Source organism: Eumetopias jubatus, unplaced genomic scaffold, assembly GCF_037043125.1.
Source record: "Eumetopias jubatus isolate StellerSeaLion01/CBP00866 unplaced genomic scaffold, mEumJub1_p1.0 scaffold_11, whole genome shotgun sequence".
Lineage (NCBI taxonomy): Eukaryota > Metazoa > Chordata > Mammalia > Carnivora > Otariidae > Eumetopias > Eumetopias jubatus.
In genome coordinates this window covers 74,840,973-74,861,911 of record NW_028274817.1, presented here as the reverse complement: position 1 = coordinate 74,861,911, position 20,939 = coordinate 74,840,973, and the positions used below count along the sequence as shown (strand labels likewise).

The 20,939-nt window shown below is 49.3% G+C and overlaps 1 protein-coding gene across 6 annotated transcripts; it reads right to left on the bottom strand.

The window, feature by feature from the left end:
- Positions 1-1,141: 1,141 nt before the first annotated feature.
- On the bottom strand, positions 1,142-20,925 carry LAS1L (LAS1 like ribosome biogenesis factor). Of its 6 annotated transcripts, none has more exons than XM_028126569.2 (15): positions 20,576-20,925; positions 19,709-19,834; positions 18,657-18,726; positions 17,769-17,850; positions 16,647-16,931; positions 16,314-16,360; positions 15,356-15,465; positions 13,287-13,372; positions 12,885-12,935; positions 12,359-12,565; positions 11,846-11,993; positions 6,387-6,886; positions 3,386-3,536; positions 2,686-2,888; positions 1,418-1,507 (listed from the first exon to the last, which is right to left on the bottom strand). In XM_028126569.2, the coding sequence occupies exons 1-14, from the start codon at positions 20,764-20,766 to the stop codon at positions 2,699-2,701; spliced, it is 2,244 nt and encodes a 747-aa protein (XP_027982370.1). In that variant the 5' UTR covers positions 20,767-20,925; the 3' UTR covers positions 1,418-1,507; positions 2,686-2,698. The 6 variants fall into 6 exon arrangements, with proteins under 6 accessions (XP_027982373.1, XP_027982374.1, XP_027982370.1 ...); XM_088028764.1 differs by having other exon boundaries at positions 2,686-2,822; XM_028126572.2 differs by lacking the exon at positions 2,686-2,888 and having other exon boundaries at positions 1,142-1,507; positions 20,576-20,922.
- Positions 20,926-20,939: the final 14 nt, after the last annotated feature.

Below are 20,939 nucleotides of genomic sequence, written 5' to 3'. Positions count from 1 at the left end.
ATAGTCTGTTTAGATCTGTAGGACAGCTCTAGAAAAATGATCATACACACATACCCACAAAGATATTTAGGATAACCTTTAAGAAGTGTTTGGGACTTCCTAGAGGTCCAACCTCAAGTTAACCTTTGACAGGGTCAGACATGACATTTCCACTAAATTTCTCCTTGGCATTTTCATAGCATAAGCCCTCTCCTTCCTTTCTTCATTCCTTAGCTCACCCACTCCTTTGGTTAGCTTCTTGTCTGGAATGCTGCCTAGTTCTTTCCTTTGCTTCTCCTTGTCTGGGGCCAAGTTGGCCCTACAGACATGCCCACTCTCTTGCTCAGCTATCACTCTCCCCAGAGGATGGGTAATACTGTAGCTAGACTTGACCTCAATCAACCTCCACACTGAAAATATAACCCTGAGAAAAACGAAGAACTTGTGGCACAGCAGAGCTCCCTTAGAACTCCCTCTGCAGAGCTTCAGGTTTTGATTGGCGACTTTTGTCTTTTCTCACCTGGCAGAGGACTCTGAGGAGTGTGAACATAATTTATTCATCCCTGTCTCTTGGCAGCTCAGAGCTGGCAGAGTAGGCACTCTTGTGTGTCTGACGGAATTGGGTGACCATAGAGTAGGAGCTCTAGATCAGTCCATCAGGTATTTCTCTAGCTTCAAAGCCTACCACAATAAAGTCCACCCTATCTTATCTAGGCCAAAGGAGTGGAAAAAGAACAAAGGTTTCTCTTTTGTTTTCAATTGCTGTTTAGTGCCCAGGGAGGGTAAGCAAGGAAATGAGCCAAAAGCCTGCTAGGTAACATCAGGAAGGCCTGGGTCTTCCCACTGTCAGGGAGGTTCTGAGCAGATTCCCCTGATGCTGGCTGGGTTCTATAGCAATACCTCTCTTCTGGAGCCTGATGCTTCCAAGTGAGCTGGTCCCATTCTACAGTTGAGAGGAATGAAAATGGTTCAAATCAGGAAGAAAGTATGAGTGGGGTCTGGTGGTCAAAAGAATTAGGAGTAGTTGGCCTAAGGGGCCAAAGAACCAAGCTTCTGCTTAAAGTCCTGTTATGATCATACCTTCTCCGGGTCCCCTAGAAAAAAGCGAGAGCTACACTGGTCTGCCCCAGCACACATCACCTTATCTTACAAACACCAAAACTAACAGTTGCCTGTTTATTGTTTTTCAAAACAAAATTTAAAAAACCCAGAACATATTCAAAATTCCATTGTGGCAGAAAGCTGAGCTTATACGGCTGAAGCGGGCTGTCTCCCAGGTTGTTTCATGGAGCATCAGGTGCACTGGTGGGGGCCGGGAGCACGGGGGGCAACGGGGACAGGGAATGGGCTGTTGCCCCTGCAGGGCTGGATAATCCCTTTGCACCAGAGTGGGCATCAGAAGAGCTGCAAGCCAGTTTTGAGTCCATGCATCTGGCCCTGGTTCCAGAGAAGGCCCTCCAAGTTGCTGCTGCTGTTGCTACTGTTGCTGCAATTGTCACTGCCCATGCCACAGCTCAAACCAAGGGTGCTGTGGAGAGAGGGGAGAAGGGTCAGTCAGGGAAAGAGGCAGCTTTAGGCTCTGGAAGGGTTAAGGGTGCTTGATTGATGTGTGTCTATGGAAAGGGCCCACCCTCCTGCCTGGTTTTATGAAGACTATGGAGGCAATCTAGGAAACTCCTTCAGATGGGCCCCAGGGGTAGTTCTGCCTTCCCCTCAACTGACAGGGGGAGGGAAGGAGCACAACTTTTCGAATGAAACTTTATTCAGAGCCTTAGTAAAAAACCAGATTAAAGCAGAACTATTTGGGTTGAGGCAGGAGGGAAGGCCCGTACCACCCCACCCCAGGAAGATATTGAGAGTGGCCACCTTAACAGGTCTTTTTCTAAGGCCCTAGATGTTGGGGCCCCAGAGGACCTGGGCTGGCTCCCTCCCACCCCCAACAGCTGGTTAAGGGGTCCAAGGCCTGGACTGGGCTACTGGACTAGGCCCAGATCCCATCCCAGGATTGCAAGGTTGCTCTAAGGAGAGGACTGCCCTTCCCCTCCCTGGCGCTGCTCAGAACACTCTTGCTTCCCCTGCTTCCTGCACGTCCTTCCAGGTAGATGAGGGTGACAGCTGAGAGCAAAGCCATCATCCTTCCCCTCAGGCAGATCCATGGTTACACTACTGCAGCTGAAAAAACCCTTAGAGATGATCTAGTCCCATTCCCTCCCATCACCCACCATCTTACAGACAAGGGAACTGAGGCCCAGAGATGAAAAGGGACTTGCTCCCGGCCACACAGCCAAGTCAGGGGTGGAGCTGAGACAAGGAGCAGGGATGGGCATGCCTGCTCCAGCAGAGGAAGCCTCCCTACTGCAGGGGGTGTGGGAACTGGACCGAATCAGCTTCCTTCTGGAATTAACAGCTCCACCTGCCCACACTTGATACCCTGATGCTCATCAAGCCAGCCTTACCCAAGGGGAGAGGAGGTCTCTCAGACATGTGGGCCCTACTCCCAACTACAGACCACCTGGTTTCCCCAGCTGCCTCGTCTCCTCTCCAAGGGCCTGCTGCCCCTGGCCTGCTGTTGGGGCCCCCTGGGTTCTATATCTCTCTCCTTGAAAGTCCAGAGGAAGAGGGGCTCATCTCCCAGGGAGTGGGCAGGCAGCACAGGGATACACTCTCCGTTTCAGGGGCCCACAGAGGTCTCTCTCTGGTACTCACAGGATTCTCCCGGTCACAATGGCCCCGCATTCCGGAATGTACAGGCCCTCTGGACGGGCTCCTTTGTGTTACCAGCAGAGCCCCTCAGCAAGGGCTGCTTGGTTTCTGGCTCCCTGATGACCCAAGGGCTCCCACGCCTGTGATCCAGAGGCGAGTTTCGAGGGAGAGCATGGAGCCCTGCGCAGGCCTTGCTACCAAGATGCCTGGACAGTGCGGGGAGGCCTACTGATTACTCTGTGCACCTTTGGACAAATCCCATCCCCTTTCTGGGCCTCAGTTTTCTCCTTAGGGAACATGAGGAAGTTGGATTACAGCACCCGTTCTTGACCTTTTGGGAGTGGTGGACCCTTTAGAGAATCCAAGGAAAGCTATGGAACTCTCTCCTCCCAAAATGTGTGTACACATATACATACACACTCTCTCTGTCTCTGTCTCACACACAAACTGGATGCAGTCTGAGACGGGTGCCAAGCCAGATCTGTGTGGCTACCTCAATGCCCACCCCCACAACTAGGGACTGGGAGTCCTGGCAAGGGCCCAGCCAGGGACCGGAGCTTACACATCACTCATTTAGGCCCTGACTAGGGGAAGCTACCTCCCCCACCCATCCTACTTTGTGTCCTTCCCTTCCTCCCTCCCTCCCTCCCTCCTGCAGGAGGCGGAGAAAGGGGTAAGAAATTCTGCGGCCATTGGCACTCACCCAATCTTGCATGTTGGGGGTTCCAGCCGCTGTTCTAGCACAGGCTGGTCCAAAAGATACATGGTGTCATAATTCTCCAGCATAAGCTCTGCTGGGTCCTCAGTCTGACCTGGCATTAGGCCTAAGGGGAAGGTATCCCATCGTATATCTTCTGTGGAGCAAAGGGATGAGGCAAGAGTGGGCTGATTAGCTAGTTCTCAAACTGGTATACAGGCCTACTTACAAGGTCTACCTGCCCACCTCAATTAGCCTGCTCAGCATGGGATTTCTGTGCAAGTCCAGCCTCATTCCTGTCTGCATCATTTCTCATGAGCTCCTCTCTTCACACTCTCCACCCCTTCCATACTCCCTTATTCACTCTTTATTGCCCTCCTTCCCTTCCATGTGTTCACACACACCCACACTTGCCACCACAACCCACCCCCAAGTCCACACATGCCATGCACACAACTACAAACATATTTGTTCCTCTTGGCTCTTCTCCCACTTCCCCAGACATATCCTCAACATAAATACAGACAAGCACATCTTCTTCAGACCTGGCTGTATCACTGCCTCAGCATTTCACCTGCTCTGCTATTTCTGCACACACATGTATCCTGGAGAGTATGGATGCCCCAGAATTCCCACACCTCATCCCCAAACCCAGATACCTCAGAGTATCTGAATGACCTAGATTTCCTGCATGTCTACACACAACCCCCACTCCCAACGTGTTTGAATGCCACATCATTTCTTCGTGGCCTTGCCTTGAGAGGTATACACACACACACACACGCACATACCACTTCAGGGTGGACTCTCTCTCAGAGGTATTATACTCCCCCTGCCCCCTGCAAGGTCTTATTGCCCCCAGATGTAAACACAAAAAACATCCCTTATCTAGGGAAGGACCATCTTACTGCATATCCCACTCCCCACTGCCACCTAAGTATATACACATAAACACACAGACTGAACCCACCATTCAATGAATGTTCCCAGTTTCACTCCCTGCCTCCTATACCTCTCATTCATAGGCATACAGGAACGTATGGGAAATCTTAATGTCCCTGTACATGTGTAAGCCCACACAGAAGCAGCAATTTAAAAAGGGAGAAGAAAAGACTTTAATATCCTAGCCCTTCCACTTTCATAAACTACTCTCCCACACCCCTCCCCACAGATATTCCACTTTAGAATAAACCGTATCAGGCACTCCCACTCCGTCTGTCCAATCCCTTAATACCCTCTACATAGTATTATAGTAAACCCTCATTCCCATCCTTATACCAGTGCATCCAATGTTTTCAAGTGAAGCTTTCATGAGCTTCTCCAAGTAGATCCAGTTTCTGGCCTTCTCCATCTCCCTGGTACCCAAAAAATTCTCCTTGTCATAACGCCCCTGGCATTCTGGAAAGTCCCTGGACTAGCTTTTCATGTTACCCATAGAACCACCCACCCCGACTCTTTTAGAGGAAGAACTTGTGCCTGTCTTAATGCCCTGTGTTGCCCTATAAAGATACCTTCATACACAGGGACCACGTCCCCCATGTCTGTCACTGACCTGACCATCCTCCCCCCACCATCACTAACATTCCCAACCCTGTCTACATCACAGCCCCTGCCTCTCTGGCCTGACATCTGTGTACATGTCCCTCAGTGACAACAGAGACACACATGGGCTAATTCTGGATGGCTGTCTCACTGCCTGTTCTCACACTTTTCCATATACTCCCACCTCTTATTGTTGCTACTTCTCCTCCTCAGAGATACCTCCTGGCTCCCAGGGTCCCAGTGACCCTGCCTCTTCTTCCAAAAACCTAACATGACCCTGTGTGCATCTATGCACAGATGCATAGTGTCCACTTCACAATGACTGCTTTCACAGCCCCTACTCTCTCATACACACATACAATTCTGCCTATGTCAATGCCCCTCCCATTCAATATTTACAAAGACCCCAAACACAGCCCTCCTTGCCCTAAGAGACTTCTCTGCCACCAGGCTTTGGTTATGTCGAGCACGTACAGGACCACACACAGACATAAAGGTGCTCCCTCACACCTAGCACTCAGTGCCTTTATGCCCCAGCCCTTCCACACACATGTCCACACAAGGGCAAAGGCTGTACCTTTCCCCCTAAGTTCCTTTGCTACCTTCCCTCTCTCTATTGTTCCCTACCAGTCCCACCCTACACCATACCCAATCCCAGCTGTTTTCCTTCCCTCTTTCAGGTTTCATCATACTGGCTGTGCCCTATATCTACCCCTGCCTCCAGTGTATACACATACACACATGCCACGCCCCCCGACACATACACCAAACTCTTCATTCCTTCCTATCTCCCTGCCCTAAGGTTCCTGTTCCCTAACGTAAACAGAGGCACTCAAAACACATCCCTCAGGAGGAGATTTGTGTACCCCCACTTTCCTATCACCTCATCTTCTCTTTCCCCCTCCAGGCTTTGTCTCACTAACTTACATACTCACCTAGAAACCACACCACTCCTTAATTTTCACTTTTCTGATCTCCCTTGACTTCCTCTAACTTAATACCCCTGGTTTCCCTCTTTCTCATATACACAGCAAAATCCTGTCTCATCACCACCCAGCCTCCATGTATACATACACACTCACATATACATAGAAAGCATTATTTGTCTCCCTGCTCCTGACCACTGCATGCAAGAAAACACATGCAGAATCACATATATCCACCCACCTCCTGCTTTCTCCTCTGCATTTTGCTGCTCGGTGCCCACATCTACACCATCCCCTGTGGGGCACTCTGCATGAAGCAGCCAGTAGCAAAACAGCTGTTAGGGCCCTGAAGCTTACACACTCTGTCTTAAGGGGGAGGAAAGCCAGGTGTCATCTACACATCAGGTTGCCTCCCAGGCTTGCCTCACACTGGCCACCTTCTGTTACTTTCCATCTCTTCTCTAGAGTGGAGGGAAGCCTCAAGAACCAGCCAGAGAGGGAAGATTGGTGTGATGGAAAGTGGGTATCAGGTTTCTTACCAGAGCTAACTTGCCATGGAGAGCCCTGCAAAGCTCCTCTTTTCTGGGCCAGGAGCCTGGCATTCTCAGCAGTGGGAGACTCCTCTCCAGTAGAGAAAGGCCCCACCTCCATTCTGTCTTCCTCCTCCTCCTCCTCTTGCTCCTCCTCCTCATCTTCAGCATCTTCATCTTCCTCCTCCCACTTCTGGTCATCATTTTCTTCCTCATCCTCCTCCTCCACCTGATCTTCCAGATCTTTCTCCTCCTTTTCACCTTTCTTGAGATCATTAAGGCTACCCTGCTCCTCCTGCTGCTGGGGTTCTCCTTCAATTCCAAAGGAACCAGCTGGTTTGAGGCTCCAATACAGGCTGTCCAGTGTGTAAGGAGACTTCCCAATGGGGGAGGCCTCTGAGCCCTCCTGCACTAGGGTGTTCTCTCCAGTCTGGGTATAAATGGAACAGATGCGCAGCAGTCTCTCCTGCTCCTCGTCTGGCAGGACCTGTCCCATGGCTTTGAAGACACTGAGCAAAGGGAAGGATGGGGTAAGAAAGATTCAAAATCTCAACTCACTTCATACCCCAATACTCCATGGTTTGAACTTGGTCTCTGAGTTTCCAGACCTGCCTCTGCAAGGCAGTGCAGAAGAGCAAACAGAAATGGGACCAACGCCCCTGAACAAGCTCTGTGATTCATCTCTGTGGCTCACTTCTATTCTCAGTAAAAATAAGGATAATAATGGCACTAGACTTATATATAGGGTTGTTGCGAAGAGTTAAGATAGCTCACATAGAATGCCTGGCACAGTGCCTGGCACATAGTGAGTGGGCACGCAATAAATGATAGCTATTCGTCTATACTAAATGCTATGTAAACACACAAACTAGCCAACAGGCCAACAGGACTGGACATGAGAATGGCAGATCCCTCTCTTCCCCTGGCCTAGCTGAGCAATTTGTCCTGAGCTCCAAAGATATGCCTGGAAGTGTGTTGGGCTCCTTCTGCATGGAACACAAAATGTGATCCCTTTCCAGGAGCAATTATAGCCCAGCCTGAATGGAGGAAAAGAAAAAAAAAATAGCAGTTGACAAGACAAAGCAAGATGTGGGAGGGAAGCCAGATGAGCCCTGTGGACCTTGGGCACTACAGGAGCTGGGGAGAGGCAGAGTACAAGGAGGGCAGGAGAGATCAAGGGAGGGCTTTGTGCAGAGACAAGAGTGAGCACACTATACTGTATACATGTGGTGGGAGTAGCCTGGCTCCAGGGGAAGGGCTGTTCTGGGGAGCTGCGGGAGGAAGAGAAGGCTGCAAAGGTTAAGTTGCACTGGGCAGAGGGGGTCACCTGATTCTAAGCACAGGTGATGGCTGCATTTCTGAAGATCGCCATGGTGCCCATGTGGAGGATGGCCTGGATGGGGTAGCCTGGAGGCAGGGAGACCAGGGAGCCCGTGAGGGTTGACCTAGGGCACTGACAGTGGAGATGAGGGGCAGAGAAGCTGTGAAAGACAGAGAGCAGGGCTTGATGACCGGATGGTAGGGGTCAGGAAGACGGGAATTAAAGATGACAGTGTGCATGCAAAGGATGGCACTAACAGCAAAACTGGCAACAGACACAGAGCCAATAGGAAGGAGAGCTCCTAGGGAGGAAGAGGGTGTACACCCTTTGCAGACTCTCATATAAAAACAGGCATCTGGTCACTGATAGAGGCATGGGTGGAGTGGACCAATAGTTTCCTTCTAGGTGTACTGAGTTGTGAACTGAACTGTGAGTCATTCATGAAGACTGCCATATGCTCAGCGGGCTATCTGGCCACATATGGTCTCTGGTCACTGGGGGTAGGGCTGGGGGCTAGTGACTCTATTGGGAAACCCCTTCTGCAGGGCTAATTTCATATTCCAAGAGGACACTGGCTCAAATTGAACTGATATTGGCTGACTGGGGGAAGCTAAGTTTCCAAACTTTTTGGAGGAAAAGCCAGAGAGAAGCTCTTCCCTCTCACTGTGGTCCCTTAATATGATTAATAATATTCCCAGGCACTTGATATTGGCAAGATCCTGTATCACCACTGTTTATTATTACGCACCTGCAATCTCAAGCTGTCTAGTGTAACCACTGAGGTATAGCGGTGATACGAATCGTAAAATGCATCTCTCCTCGGGTTTGTCTGGTCACAGGTCAGGTTGTGGAAACAATGTGGACTTTGGACTCACAAAACCTGGGCCCAAATCCCTGTCCCACCAGCAACAAACTGTGACTTTTGGATAAATCACTTCACTCCTTGGCGCTTCAATGTCTTTCTTATTAAATAAGGATAGAATACTTCCACCTCCAAAGGCTGTTGTGTCAAATAAAATTACTTCTACAAAAAGCACAGCACCATGCCTGAGAGTTAACTGCGAGTGGTATCTTTTATTTTTTCTTCTGGAGAAAACAAAGCCAGGTTTTCTATGTGCCTAATAATACATGCTTTTCACAATCATGCAATCTAATGGAACATTATAGAAAGCACAGGAGTAAGGATAGGATATCTGGGATTCTGCCTCTAGCTGACTTGCAGACTTCCACTGACTTATAGCATTATACCTAGGATGATCCTCTGTCTCAATCTGTGTAATGGGGGTGATTAGGACTCTAGATTCACTGATTATCTGGGAAAAGCAGAATCTGTGCACAAGGAGTCGTACCCCAGTAAGCCGCTATTACTGCTGGTATGTGTCGCATCCCTCTGGTATGCTTGGATTGGGAGATCTCTGTGGTGCAGACTCCTCCAAGACCAGCAGCTTCCACTCTGCAGGCACTTAGGATTGGAAAATACCTTGAAGGCCACCTATCCGAACCTCTCCATGCTGCTCTTTTCACTCCCTCCCCCCATTACATTCACATGCCATGGTCTTTCTAGACTTCGAAACTTCGTTTATTCTCCTGGAATCGCTCAAATGCCCTGTCATGCTTTCCTGACCCCTCCAAGTCTTTTTGGTTCTCCTCCCAGTTTCCCATCCATCCGTATCACTTCCAGTCTAGAGCATACACATCTGGAGATTTGGCTGTTTGGTTCAGTTCCATCTGCTGGAGGTCTTGCCCTGGCTTACTTTCTCTACAAAGCTAAATTTTTTTCCCCTTATAAACTACTACCATGCCCCAATGCCATCAGGGTTCAAGAATGACTTTCTGACTCTATGGAGGGATCAGGGGACTAAGAGGGTCTTGGCATCTAGACTCCCACTTCATTCAGTCTCCAAGCACAAATTTAGCTCCCACCAAAGAGCACTGCTGGCAATGAGATAGCAGAGTATACTTTATTTAGTTCAACAGTGTTTACTGAGATCTGTTTAGGGCCTGGATTTGTGTGGTGGTTTATAGCACAGATGGCTAATATAGAGCCCTTACCTTTGAAAAGCTTAAGTCTGACAGAGGGAAGGAGACACTATGGGAAGTAGACATGGCAACACAAAATCTCAGATTTGGGAAATGCTTGAGTCAACATAACAGCATAGATAGTGATACCACCAACTGAGCCAGGGAGCAAAAGAGGAAGATCACTTTGGGACTGGGGTTGAGAATAAGATGACCAATTCTCTTTTGGGCACAGTAAAGTATCTGTGGGCCATCCACAGGGAGATGTCTGACATAGGAGTCAAATATAGGAGGCTGAATCTTAGGGGAGAGGCCTGGGATAGATAAAGAGATTTGGGCCTTGGCACTTTATAGGAACTGGAAAAAAAGCACAGGCATTTCAAGGAGAGAGTGGTAAACAGCCATTAATGCAGCAGACACAGCAACGAACAAGGGCTCACTGGATTTGGTAATTAGGAGGTCAAAGCAGTTTTGTGGGTAAATGCCAAATTGCAGTAGGTTGAGGAATAAGAAGGTAGTGAAGAAATCAAGGTTGTTGGGCGCAGACTACTCTTTTGAGATATTTTGATGGTGGTGGTGGTGGGGAGAGGATTGATATACTGCTCATTACCCAACACAGGGATGCAGGGTCAAAGGAGATTTTGCTTATGTTCTTGTTGTTTTAAGATGAAAAAGAAAACTGAGGCACATTCGTAAGTTGAAGAACAAGAGTCAGCAGAGCAAGTGAGAGGCAGGGTTGAGGCCCCAGTGAGCCACCCCAGCAGAGGTGGCTCCAGAGCACAGGTGGAGGAGCAGGCTTTGAGGTGGGGCAAGTCCACCTCATCCTGAGACTGGCGAGATGGCTGAGTGTTGCCGCAGATCAGTTCACGGGGGCTGGACCTCAGGTCGAGGGGGCCCTGCTGGATGCTCAAGAAAGCTAGGGTGAAATGGGAGTGGGGGGGGGCTTGAGGTGAGTGGTAAGGGCTTAGGAAAGTCAGGAAACAGGAGACAAAGTGGGCAGAAAACAAGTAAAAAGTTCAGACAAGCAGAACTGAGGCCTGGCCTGAGATTAAAAATCATACCTCTGTAGTGGCAGTAATCCGCAGTGCTATGTGGTTTTCTCCAGCAGAGCTCTGCTACCTGGGCTAAGGAGTGGGGTAAGCAGAGTGGGGAGGATCAATCCCAGCTAAGGGGTTTACAAGTCAGAAACGCCAAAGGATGGGCAGAGCTGAGGGTCCTGACACTGAGTGGTTGAAGTGATCAACCACGACAGGACGGAGGGGAAGCAAAGTTAAGGGAGACGGGAAATGGAGAGATGGAGGTCTGGATGCAGGCAAAGAGCTAACATCATAGGACACAAGGGTGAGAAATGGAAGGACAAGAGATTACGGTCACTGAGTGGAATGCTGGGATGTCAGGTTTCAGAGGTAGAGCAGCTCTGAGTGATGGAAATGGGTTGCAGAGTGTAGTGGAAAATGAAAGTCACTGGAGTTGAGGAGGTGAAGAGTATCAGATGGATCACTCAAATGAAACAGATATTGCTCCAGAAAGCAGGAAGAGAATTGCATGTTAAGGGCTTCCACGAGTATGAGGGAAGTGGCTCGGGGTCAGAATATGACAGAGGAAAGGAAAGGGAGACAACCACAGGTATTTACAGGAACCAGTGCAATATTCAGTTTGACTACAGCACCCAGGGTAGATTGGGTAAAGGGGAATCACAGGAGGCATGGTTACCATGATAGGTTGTGGCAGAATCAGAAAGATTTTTTAATGTCAGGCCAAAAAGCCTAGGCTGCATCAGAATGGCAAGAGGAAGTCACGAAAGGTTGGTGAGCACCTAGGAGAGGTACACTTTGGGAAGATAACAAAGGAGACAGTACTGGGCTCAGTCAGAAGACTGGGTTCAATAATAAACAGCAGCTACCATTTATTGTGCACTTCCTTTGTAAAGGCCACTGTGCTAAGCACTCTGGGGTGGGAGGGAATTGTCTCATTCATTCTCATACTGGACTCAGTTCTCCCATCTGTTAGTAGGAGGGGAATGGGACTCAGAGTCCTTACAAAGGCCCAACTCTACCATTCTAGGGCTGTGTGGCCCTGAGGCCTGTGGACCCTCACCCTCTTACCAGATGGAATTCAAGGGACTTACAGCTGAAGGAGTTGGGAGCTGGCCCAGCAAGGTGAGCCCAAGCAGGACTCAACCACCCGGGGCCAGTCAAGGGAGGCAGAGCAGTTGAACAGCCTCCAGCTCCTTCTCGCTTCCCACTGGCTTGCAGAAAATCGGCGGGCATTCCGTCCTGAGAGAGAAGAGAGGGTCTGAGGAGAAAGAATCGATAAGCCTCCCACCCAACCTTGTACCTTTAAAAGCTTGGCTCTGTCCCTCCCCACTCCTCCAGACTCCCCACTCTATACCTCCCATTTGCTCAAGCATTTAGGCCCTTTTATCCCAGACCAGTTTACTTGGCTCAGAGGAAAAAAAAAAAAAAAAAAAAAGAAAACATAGAAGATTTGTCCACTGCTGCTGCGGGGTCCTCCTGGGCAAGCCTAAATCTTTAACAAGGGACATGTCTGCCTGGTGCTATTCAGCTGAGAGCTGAGGACAGTGGCAGATGCTCCTGCCTGGGCTGTGTTAGGCCCTGAGGCTAGGGCTAGTCTCCCTCACCAGTCTTGGTGTTAGCCACAATCAGTTCAATGGTCCATCTGAGGATGTAGGTGGGCCGGATCCCACTGTCCCCCAAGGCTGGCAGCTCGGCGAGCATCCTCTCCAGCAGGGCCTGCGTGAAGGTCTGGGAGTGCAGGCCCCTGAGCAGAGGCTGCCAGAATTGAGAGAACGGCTTTGGCACCAGGATGTCATTCAGGTCCATGTTTTCTGGTTTGTGAGGGATACAGGTTGATGGAAAAGGGGAGGCAGGGGCCCATGGGAGACAAGGATTGAGGAAAGAGAAAAAGAGAGGGAGGAAAGAAGAAAAGGAAAGGGGGACAGAAGGTGGGGAGGAAGGGGAAGAGAGAGAGGGAGAAGGAGGGGGGCCCACCAACAACAGAGTTGCCACCACAGAACAGAAAGAGAAGAGCAGAACAGCGAGGAGAGAAACCAGTTAGTATCTGACAACCAAATGACTCAAAACAAAGTATTTAAAAAAAAAAAAAAAAAAGCTCTGGTTCTAGCTTCAGCTTTGTCAATAACTCACTGTGTAACTTTGGGTCAGTACCTTCCCCTCTCTGGACCTCAGTCTGCCCATCTGTAACATGAGGATGTTGAACTAGATGACCTCACAAGGCCCTTCCAGTTCTGCTGTTCTGGCTTTCTAGTAAGTGGCTAAATCACAATTAATATAGCACAATAATGGCATTAAGACACCCCCACACCCCAGCCCACCCCAGCCCACCCAATTCCAGGCCACCTGAGAATAGCCCAGCAACTGAGTAACAGTGGGGCTACCTGTTCTGCTCAGCTGAGACAGGCTTCCAGAGGCTATGGAACGGCAGGAAACAGCCCTTGCCTCCCAGTCCTGGGCCACCCACCTCACCCCTGCTGTTCTTGCCCAGGAAACACAGTACTCTAAGACTGAAGTGAGTCCCCAGGACCATACCTTCATAGTCTATCTGCAAAGCTGCCAACTGCTCAAATGTGGGGATGAGAAAGCCATCATCCAGAAAAGCATCCAACACAGCCTCCCTGGAGCAAGAAGACACTTAATTAAGCCAACTGAGCAGACAGAAGACCCTCTTCTACTCCCTTACCCACTCCCAAGGCAGCTTATGCCTCTGGTTCAAGGGAGCAAAGCAGCATGGGAAACGAAGGCAGCTGACAATCAGATCTCAGGCCTCAGCCTTCTCAGGCAGAGGCTGGGCCAGAGACTGGGATCAGTGGGTTTTGAACAAGCATTTACCAAGCACATGCTGATCTAAGGCCCACAATGAGGGTGGTAGTGGCTGAACAAGCCTGAAAGCACAGATGGAGAAAGGTCCCAGGCCCACAGAGGAGGTAATGCCTAGGGTCACGGGGTCAAGGGCTTTTAGACTTTAGCTACTACTCAGTCTTTTTGCTTGACAGTCCTCCAGTCTCTTACCCCTCCCCTTCTCCCTAGTTACCCTCTTTCAAATCCTAGAAGCAGAAACTTTGGGGACTCAACTGCTGGAGCAAATATAATCCTTATTCCTAGGGACCCCAAGAACCCAGGACTAAGTTACAGGGGTTGAAAGCATAGGCTATTAGGATAATCCCTCATCCCATGTAGCTCAAACTGAAACCAACAACAGCCAGCGGGTCTTCTCCAGATCTAGCATTTCCCCTAGAGAGGTTCCCCTAGCTGACTAGGCCTAGTGGGGGAACATGAGTTCCCAAGGTATCTCAACGGCCAGAGGCACTGTCAGATCATGCCTTCATGCTTAGATCCCTCCCTCCACCAGGTTTGAGGTGGAAAGAGTTGTCCTTCATCCATCTCCCATCTCCTCAGGTCAGTATCCAGGAAGAGCACTTAAAGCAGCCAGCTGCCTGCTCGGCATAACCGGGCAGACACTACTGTACAGAGGTACAGGGACAGTTATCCCAGCTGCTGAGGTGGCCTTTGCTGAAGGTTGAGAAGATGCCTAGGATGGGCAGACACTGATAAAAACATTTTTGGAATTAGTAGTATCCTGGGAATGAAGAAGACTGAAGGGGCAATCCCAACCTGCACTGTAGGCTCCCACCCAGGCCCACCCCGTCACCTATATGACCTTCCTAATACTCTCTACTCCATCCCAGATTCCTTCCAACCTCTCCCTAGTTTAGAAGGTCTAGCAATGCCTCCATAGGTTCTTAGTGGAAGGTTCCTCAAAGCCCTTTCCAGCTGAATTTAGGTACCAAGACCCAAGAGCTAGGGAGGAGAGGAAAGGATAGATATTGCCTGCACTAGATTGAACGGAGCACTATTTGGAGGGTGGGGGGCAGGAAGAAGGCTGATGGCCACACTAAGCATGGAGGGACTTACTCTTTTTAATTTTTTTTTAAGATTTTATTTATTTATTTGAGAGAGAGAGATGGCAAGAGATGGAACACAAGCAGGGGGAGTGAGAGAGGGAGAAGCAGGCTTCCTGCCGAGCAAGGAGCCCGATTCAGGGCTTGATCCCAGGACCCTGGGATCATGACCTGAGCCGAAGGCAGACGCTTAACGACTGAGCCATCCAGGCGCCCTGGGAGGACCTTACTCTTTCAAAGAGTCAGACCCTGGGAAAGCTTCTCCTTTGTTCCCCCAACCACAACCATTCAAGGGACACGACTACTCCCCACTTGCAGTTCAAAAGAACAGCAGTACTCCCCATTATCTTTTACCTCAAACTTGGACAAAGGCTAGACAGTGAAGTGGTAAGGATGAAGGGCTTTTCCTACTTGCCCAGAGCGCTCCATACCACTGGACAGAGAGGAACAAAGTTGGCCAGGGGACTGATAACCGCAGACATTCGTGTCTCTGGCCATTTTAGCGATTCAGAGTAAGCAATCACCACTTGGTAGCTGGCAGGGCCAGGGGAAGAGGGTCATGCAGAATTTGGGTCACCCCGCAGGGGATCAGGATTATCCTTAAGATTTCCTTACAGCAGAGGTGGACAAGCTGGGATATGGAAGCCTAGTTCAGTAAGGCTGCTAGAGTAGACAGCCCCTGATTACCTAGTTACACACCTGTTCTCACATGTAATGCCCTTGAGCTCTGCCAGGATGCATTCTACAGGTGGAGACAGGTTGTTCCATGCCTTAACAGCCTGAGGTAAATGCCTAAATTTCTCCAGCACCTGCCAGCAAAGAAGTTACCATCAGAACCCTGATTTAGCCAAGCAACCCATCTCCCAATCTTTAAGGATTCCTTCCCATAGGACCTCTCAGCACCTCCCTCCATGGCATAAGCAGGGCATGCAGGGGTGGGATCACAACTCCCCTACTGGCCCCACATTTTAAAATATCCTGACCTTCAAATGCCAGACTTTCTTTTCTTCCTCCTCCCTCCCCACCTTGAATTCCCCGTGGCTCCCAATCACCAAATACTCCAATAATGAGATGTCCAGTGAGGGCATTTTGTTGGAATTGGGCCAGAGACCCTTGGGCCCAGGAATGAGGGGAAGCAATGGGTTATGGAAGAAAGGGAATCAGGAGACCGAGATTCTAATTCTGGTTCTATCACTAATTGCGTATGTGACCTGGGGCTAGTCCCTTCACTCATCTGTGGTTTCAATTTATTTCTTCATCTGTAAAATGGAAGAGTTAAGCTGAATGGTTTCTAGGCTACCTCCCTTCCTGCTAAAATAGCATCTCTCAAGCTCACCTGATCTAGGAAAGTTCCTGGGTGCCCTCTGCTTATCAGCTGCAGTATTGCAGGACTATGCAACCACCTATGACCAGTTGTTCCCTACCACCCAGTGGGGCAGATTATCCACAGACTTCCATCATCTGCTCTCTTCCATCGGTGTAGAGGATCAGCCAACTGGATTCTCCTTCTCGTCTCCTTTCTAGATCCCCCCTCTCTTTCCGAGAAGCTCCCTCAAGCTCTGCCACTTTTCCTTCAAATTCCTTCTCAGGAAGCTGGCAAGAGGGAAGAAATGGCTGGGGCAAGTGAAAACACACAAAGTCAAGGGCGCTTTCTTACCTTAAACTGCTCCTCTTCGTATAATACCAGCAGTTCTCGGGCTCTTTCTGAAAACAGAATATGGAAACAGATAGGGCAGCCCAGCCCTTTGCTCCTCATGGGATTCTGAGCCCCTCTCATTTCTTGAGTTATACATTGGGAACTAGAATTCTTGCCTCTCCTACTTCACAGGGCTCAAGGGAAATGGTTTGTGACAGTAACTGTTTTAAGCTAAAACTCACCACAACCCCAGAGGAAACGCTGAGCCAGGGAAATAACCAGTGTTAACCCTAAGTCTGAGTCTTCCAGACTCATGGGCCCCTCTACGTTCCCCTCCCACCCAAGGACACCTACCATATAGCTCTTTATGTCTCAGAGCCTTTTTCAAATGTGAATCAACCTCTTTGTTGCCTTCACTGTCTCCATCAACCCTGATATCCAGTTCTGCACCTTTCCCTTTATCCTTAGGCTCTGGTCTCTGTTCTGTGATGTCATCAACAACAATATTTTTATCTTCCTCTGGGTCTTCTTCATCTGTCTCTTCCCTATCATCCTCCAGCTCCCAGGTCTCTCTCAGGCTATTCTCCAGTTGGCGGCACCAGTAGGTCTTTTGGAGCCAATCCAGAACAAAATAACAGCCTAAAGGAGGGGAGGAAGGAAGGCAGTGTCATAGGAGTAGCCACAGGCAAACAGCTCCTAGCAGGCCCCTAGCCTCCTCTTATAAGCATTATGGGAAGACCCCAGGGAAGAGGCTTGGCTCCAAGAAGGCACAAATCTCCAATATCTGGAAGTAGCCCCTCTTGCTCTGGGTTATCTCTCTGTTCCTTGCTTTCTTCTGCTCACCAGCACCTTTCCTAGAAGAAACTAATACCAGTATTAGAGATGGGATGCCAAAAATAACACAGAGCTGGTTAGTGAAGAATAAGGACCCAGGCCCACTAGCTAGTTACATGGCCTTGGCCAAGTCTCTTCCCTTTTCTAGATCTGTTTCCCCAACATGAAGGGACTAGGCTGAATCAATTGGGATGGGGTGTCTAAAGAATTCCTGGGTTCATGACACTTGATGGCTCACGCCTCTCAACCTGCCCCCCACTCACCTCTTTAGGTATGAAATTTAAGGGGATGCCAAAAAATGTAGTAACCAAGAGATCAAAACAGGATCAGAACAGTGTCCTGCCAAGCCATATTGGAGCCTGAAGCAAAAGGAGAAATCACTAATAATCCTGATTTTATTTAAAATTTTGGCATTTTGTTCATTGTGGGTTTTTCCATATCAAAATGTTACTTATCTTGATTACTGAGTTTTTGACACCCTCTTCTTTAATATTTGTGCCCAAGACAAGTGCCTCACTTGCCTCAACCTAGTTCTGGCTCTGACACCAGTGAGAGATCCTCCTTCCTCTCCCTCTCTCCACAGTGCCACCCAGCCCAGGCCCCTGGGCTTAACTATGATAGGTATACTCCCTGAAGACTCACCTCGGCGGCAGTCATTTATATGGGGCATTTTCTTGTGGGTCAACTCATGGCGAAGTTCAACAATCCAATCTGGAATGTTTACCTGATTGTGAGGGACGGGGTGAGTACAGAAATCAGAAAATATTAAAGCTGGAAGGGACCACAGAGATGAATTAGCTTGGCCTCCCCACATTTTACAGATAAAAATATTGAGGTCCTGAGGCGGTTCCAGTCTTAGAGGCAGAGCCAAGATTAGAAACAAGGTCTCCTTATTCTTTTTACTCCTCTGTGGAGGTGATCTGGAAAATCAGAAAAGATAGCTACCTCCTCCAACCACCAACCACCCTCTTCCAACAAAGATTCCTGTGAATGAGCATTAATAATCACCTCCAACCTTCCTCTGCCCTATGAGTCCCAATTCCTAGGTATCCTTTATCTTTCCTCCCTCCCTCCCACACCCTTTTTCAGGAAGCTTCTCTTGATGGCTGAGAACCTGCCTGCCTTCTGGGCTTCTACACACCTCACATACTCACTTAGGGCAGGAATGTCAGGCATTTTCATGCTGCTTGGCTGAGCTTGTGTCCTCCCTCAGACTGTCAGCTCCCAGAAAGCAGGTGCTGTGACTGCCACTTCTTTCCTGTCCTCACCCAGTGGAGCATTCCCGTGCCTCAGCTTCAAGGGCCCACTCCCAACAAACTGGACAGGCCAAGCCACTGAAGATAGCAGCCATGAGCAAGGGAGCAAGTCTGCTTCTTTCAAGCTGGAGGCTGAGGCTCTGGGGTTCTTGCTGGGCTTGGCTGATAGTGGTAGGATGAGCTAGTCTGACTTTGTGCCCATATCACCCCATGCCCCATTTAGTGAGCCCTCCCGGGGAGAGAGAATTGAGCAAGGCCGTTTTGTCATACATACCTCCTGAGCCAGGAATTTGAGAGGGAGCTTGACAAACTTTGTCTTCCTCTCTGAGATAAGATTCACAAACCTGGGGTTGGGGAAGAAATAAGTGGCATTGCCCAAGGAACTGTTTTACTCGAACCAGTGGGGCTTCAAAACACCTTGCTGAGTTACTGACACTCTGCATTTCTACAACCTTTCCACTAACTGTTCTATCCTCTTCTTATGATTGGTATCAGCCAGCACAGGGATGTCTGCCCTGTACTGAAGCCATACAGATGAAGAAGACACTGCTCTGGCCTTGAAGAGGTCAGTCTAGAATAAATAATCATGACATAATAAAACATACTGTGCTAGATCATATGTTATAAATGCTAAAACAAAAAATTACCTACATCAAATGATATGGGGAGCCCACCTAAATGATGGAGAAGGTAAGAAGAGCTAGTGAGGACCTCAAGGCACAGAAAGTAAACAGTATGAGATGAGCAGATTTTGACAGATGAGAAAATTCAGTGGCAGCCTTTTTCCTGATGTGTATGAAACAGCTAGAACCACTCTAAATCACTTTGTTAATCAGGAACTCCCAGGCCATGTGTCCACTACAACTCAGCAACCTTTTAGTGTTCAAGGACAGAAAGGGGAAATGATGGTGCTACGTATGGATAGGAGAAGGGTTGAAAAATCCACATTAAGTCATGGCCAAGGACATCAGACCATTCAGAAAAGTTCTGGGTAAAGAGTTAAAGGGGAAGAAAAAAAAATCAAATTATCAAAGCTGGAAGAGATACACTGAGATCACTTGGTATAAATCACCCCCACCCTACATTCCAGAAAGAGAAGAAAAATGGAAGAGAGAAGGCTCTCAGGAAAAAGAAAAAAAAGAGGAATGTGTGTTGACAGGGGGTACCAAAAGCTGTCAAATCAAACAATCACAGGGTGACCCGTACAGAGGGACACATGGGGCTTTTTGCTTCAGGTAGCACCTAAAGCCAAGCTTTGCTTATCAAGTGGCTACCCCCACCCCCCATCCCTCAACCCACCCCCAACCTTACCCATGTAGGTCTTACCTGACCAATGCCATGCCATAGAGCAGTCTAAGTTCATCAGGGCCCAAGCCACCAGTAACATCCATGAGCTTACAGCGTACCAGGTCAGCAGTAGAAGCCACTGCCAGGGGGAGTTCGTTGCCTAACCTAAAGAGCCACAGTCCAGCACCATCATAAAGGTCCCTTACCCTGGTCCACCCTCCACCTCAGAACATAGATCGCTGTAAATTATTCCAATTACATAACTGACTCAAGAGTGCATGACAAGACACAAATCAAAGTGGGAAGAGGGAGGATAATGTCCCTGGGATCCAATTGTATATAGGGTGTGTGTGAGAGGCCGGCTAAGGTTTACAAAGGACACCTAACTGCTAAGCAATCAACCAACAATTAAGTGTGAACACACCCCTTTCTTTCAGTCTTAAAACCTTCATTCAGCTAGAGAAGACTTCATCCTTTGCTCACAACTCAATCTTACCAATTGGACTGAGGTGCCCCATTCAAACACGGTTTTGCTAGCAAGCACCGCCTCCCCCCACCCCCCAGCCCAAATCGACTCAGAAATCCACCCTAGGCTGTTAACCTACTCCTTAAGCCCTGGCTCAGCCACATTGGTACCTTCAGCACCTTCCCCAAAACAGAAGGCTCGAAGATTTAACAAGAGGGTGGTTGAGGCACACCCCCTTCCTTTCCGCACACGGGTTTAGGACAAAAGCTTGGCTGTGACTTTCTCCCAGGCTCCTCGGAAAGGGGCAACGCCCAAACCACTCATAAGGACCTTAGGCATTCATAAGACTTGCAGAATAGGGCCTTCTAAGAGGAATCCTACAAAGGAAGAGGTGAGGCGCCACCAGCACGGAAGAAGGAGGGCTGAGCCTGCAGCCTTACCTACTCCTCCACACGGTGATGCGGTTCAGGGCGTACCGCTGCAATTTATGGTCGTCACAAAACAAATACACCGTCACCTGATCCCACTCGGCCCTACTGAGCCAGGCGACCACGATGCGCTGGGCCCAAAGCGGAGGCGACCCTTTCTCTTTGACGCACTTCCCGCACCACGCACTCCACACGCGATCCATCCCCTGGTGATCTACACCTGGCCGGGGCCCGGATTCCGACCGGACACTGTGATCGACTGCAGGCCTTGTGTCGCAGCACTCCCAACAGCTTTCAGTTCAACGTGCTACCTTCACTCCAAACCGCCGCTGTGCCAGCAGCCAATGGGAAAGCGTGACCCAGACGCAAGCCCGCC

Bases quoted from the DNA above. Each gene is read 5' to 3' on its own strand.
- LAS1L (XM_028126569.2), bottom strand. From the start codon at position 20,766: ATGGATCGCGTGTGGAGTGCGTGGTGCGGGAAGTGCGTCAAAGAGAAA. The intron at 16,361-16,646 runs GTAGGTGTCCTT...TTCTGTTTTCAG, and splicing joins GAGACATAAAGAGCTATATG to AAAGAGCCCGAGAACTGCTG. The intron at 13,373-15,355 runs GTGTGTAACTAG...TTCTTGCTCCAG, and splicing joins GGCATTACATGTGAGAACAG to GGAGGCTGTGTTGGATGCTT.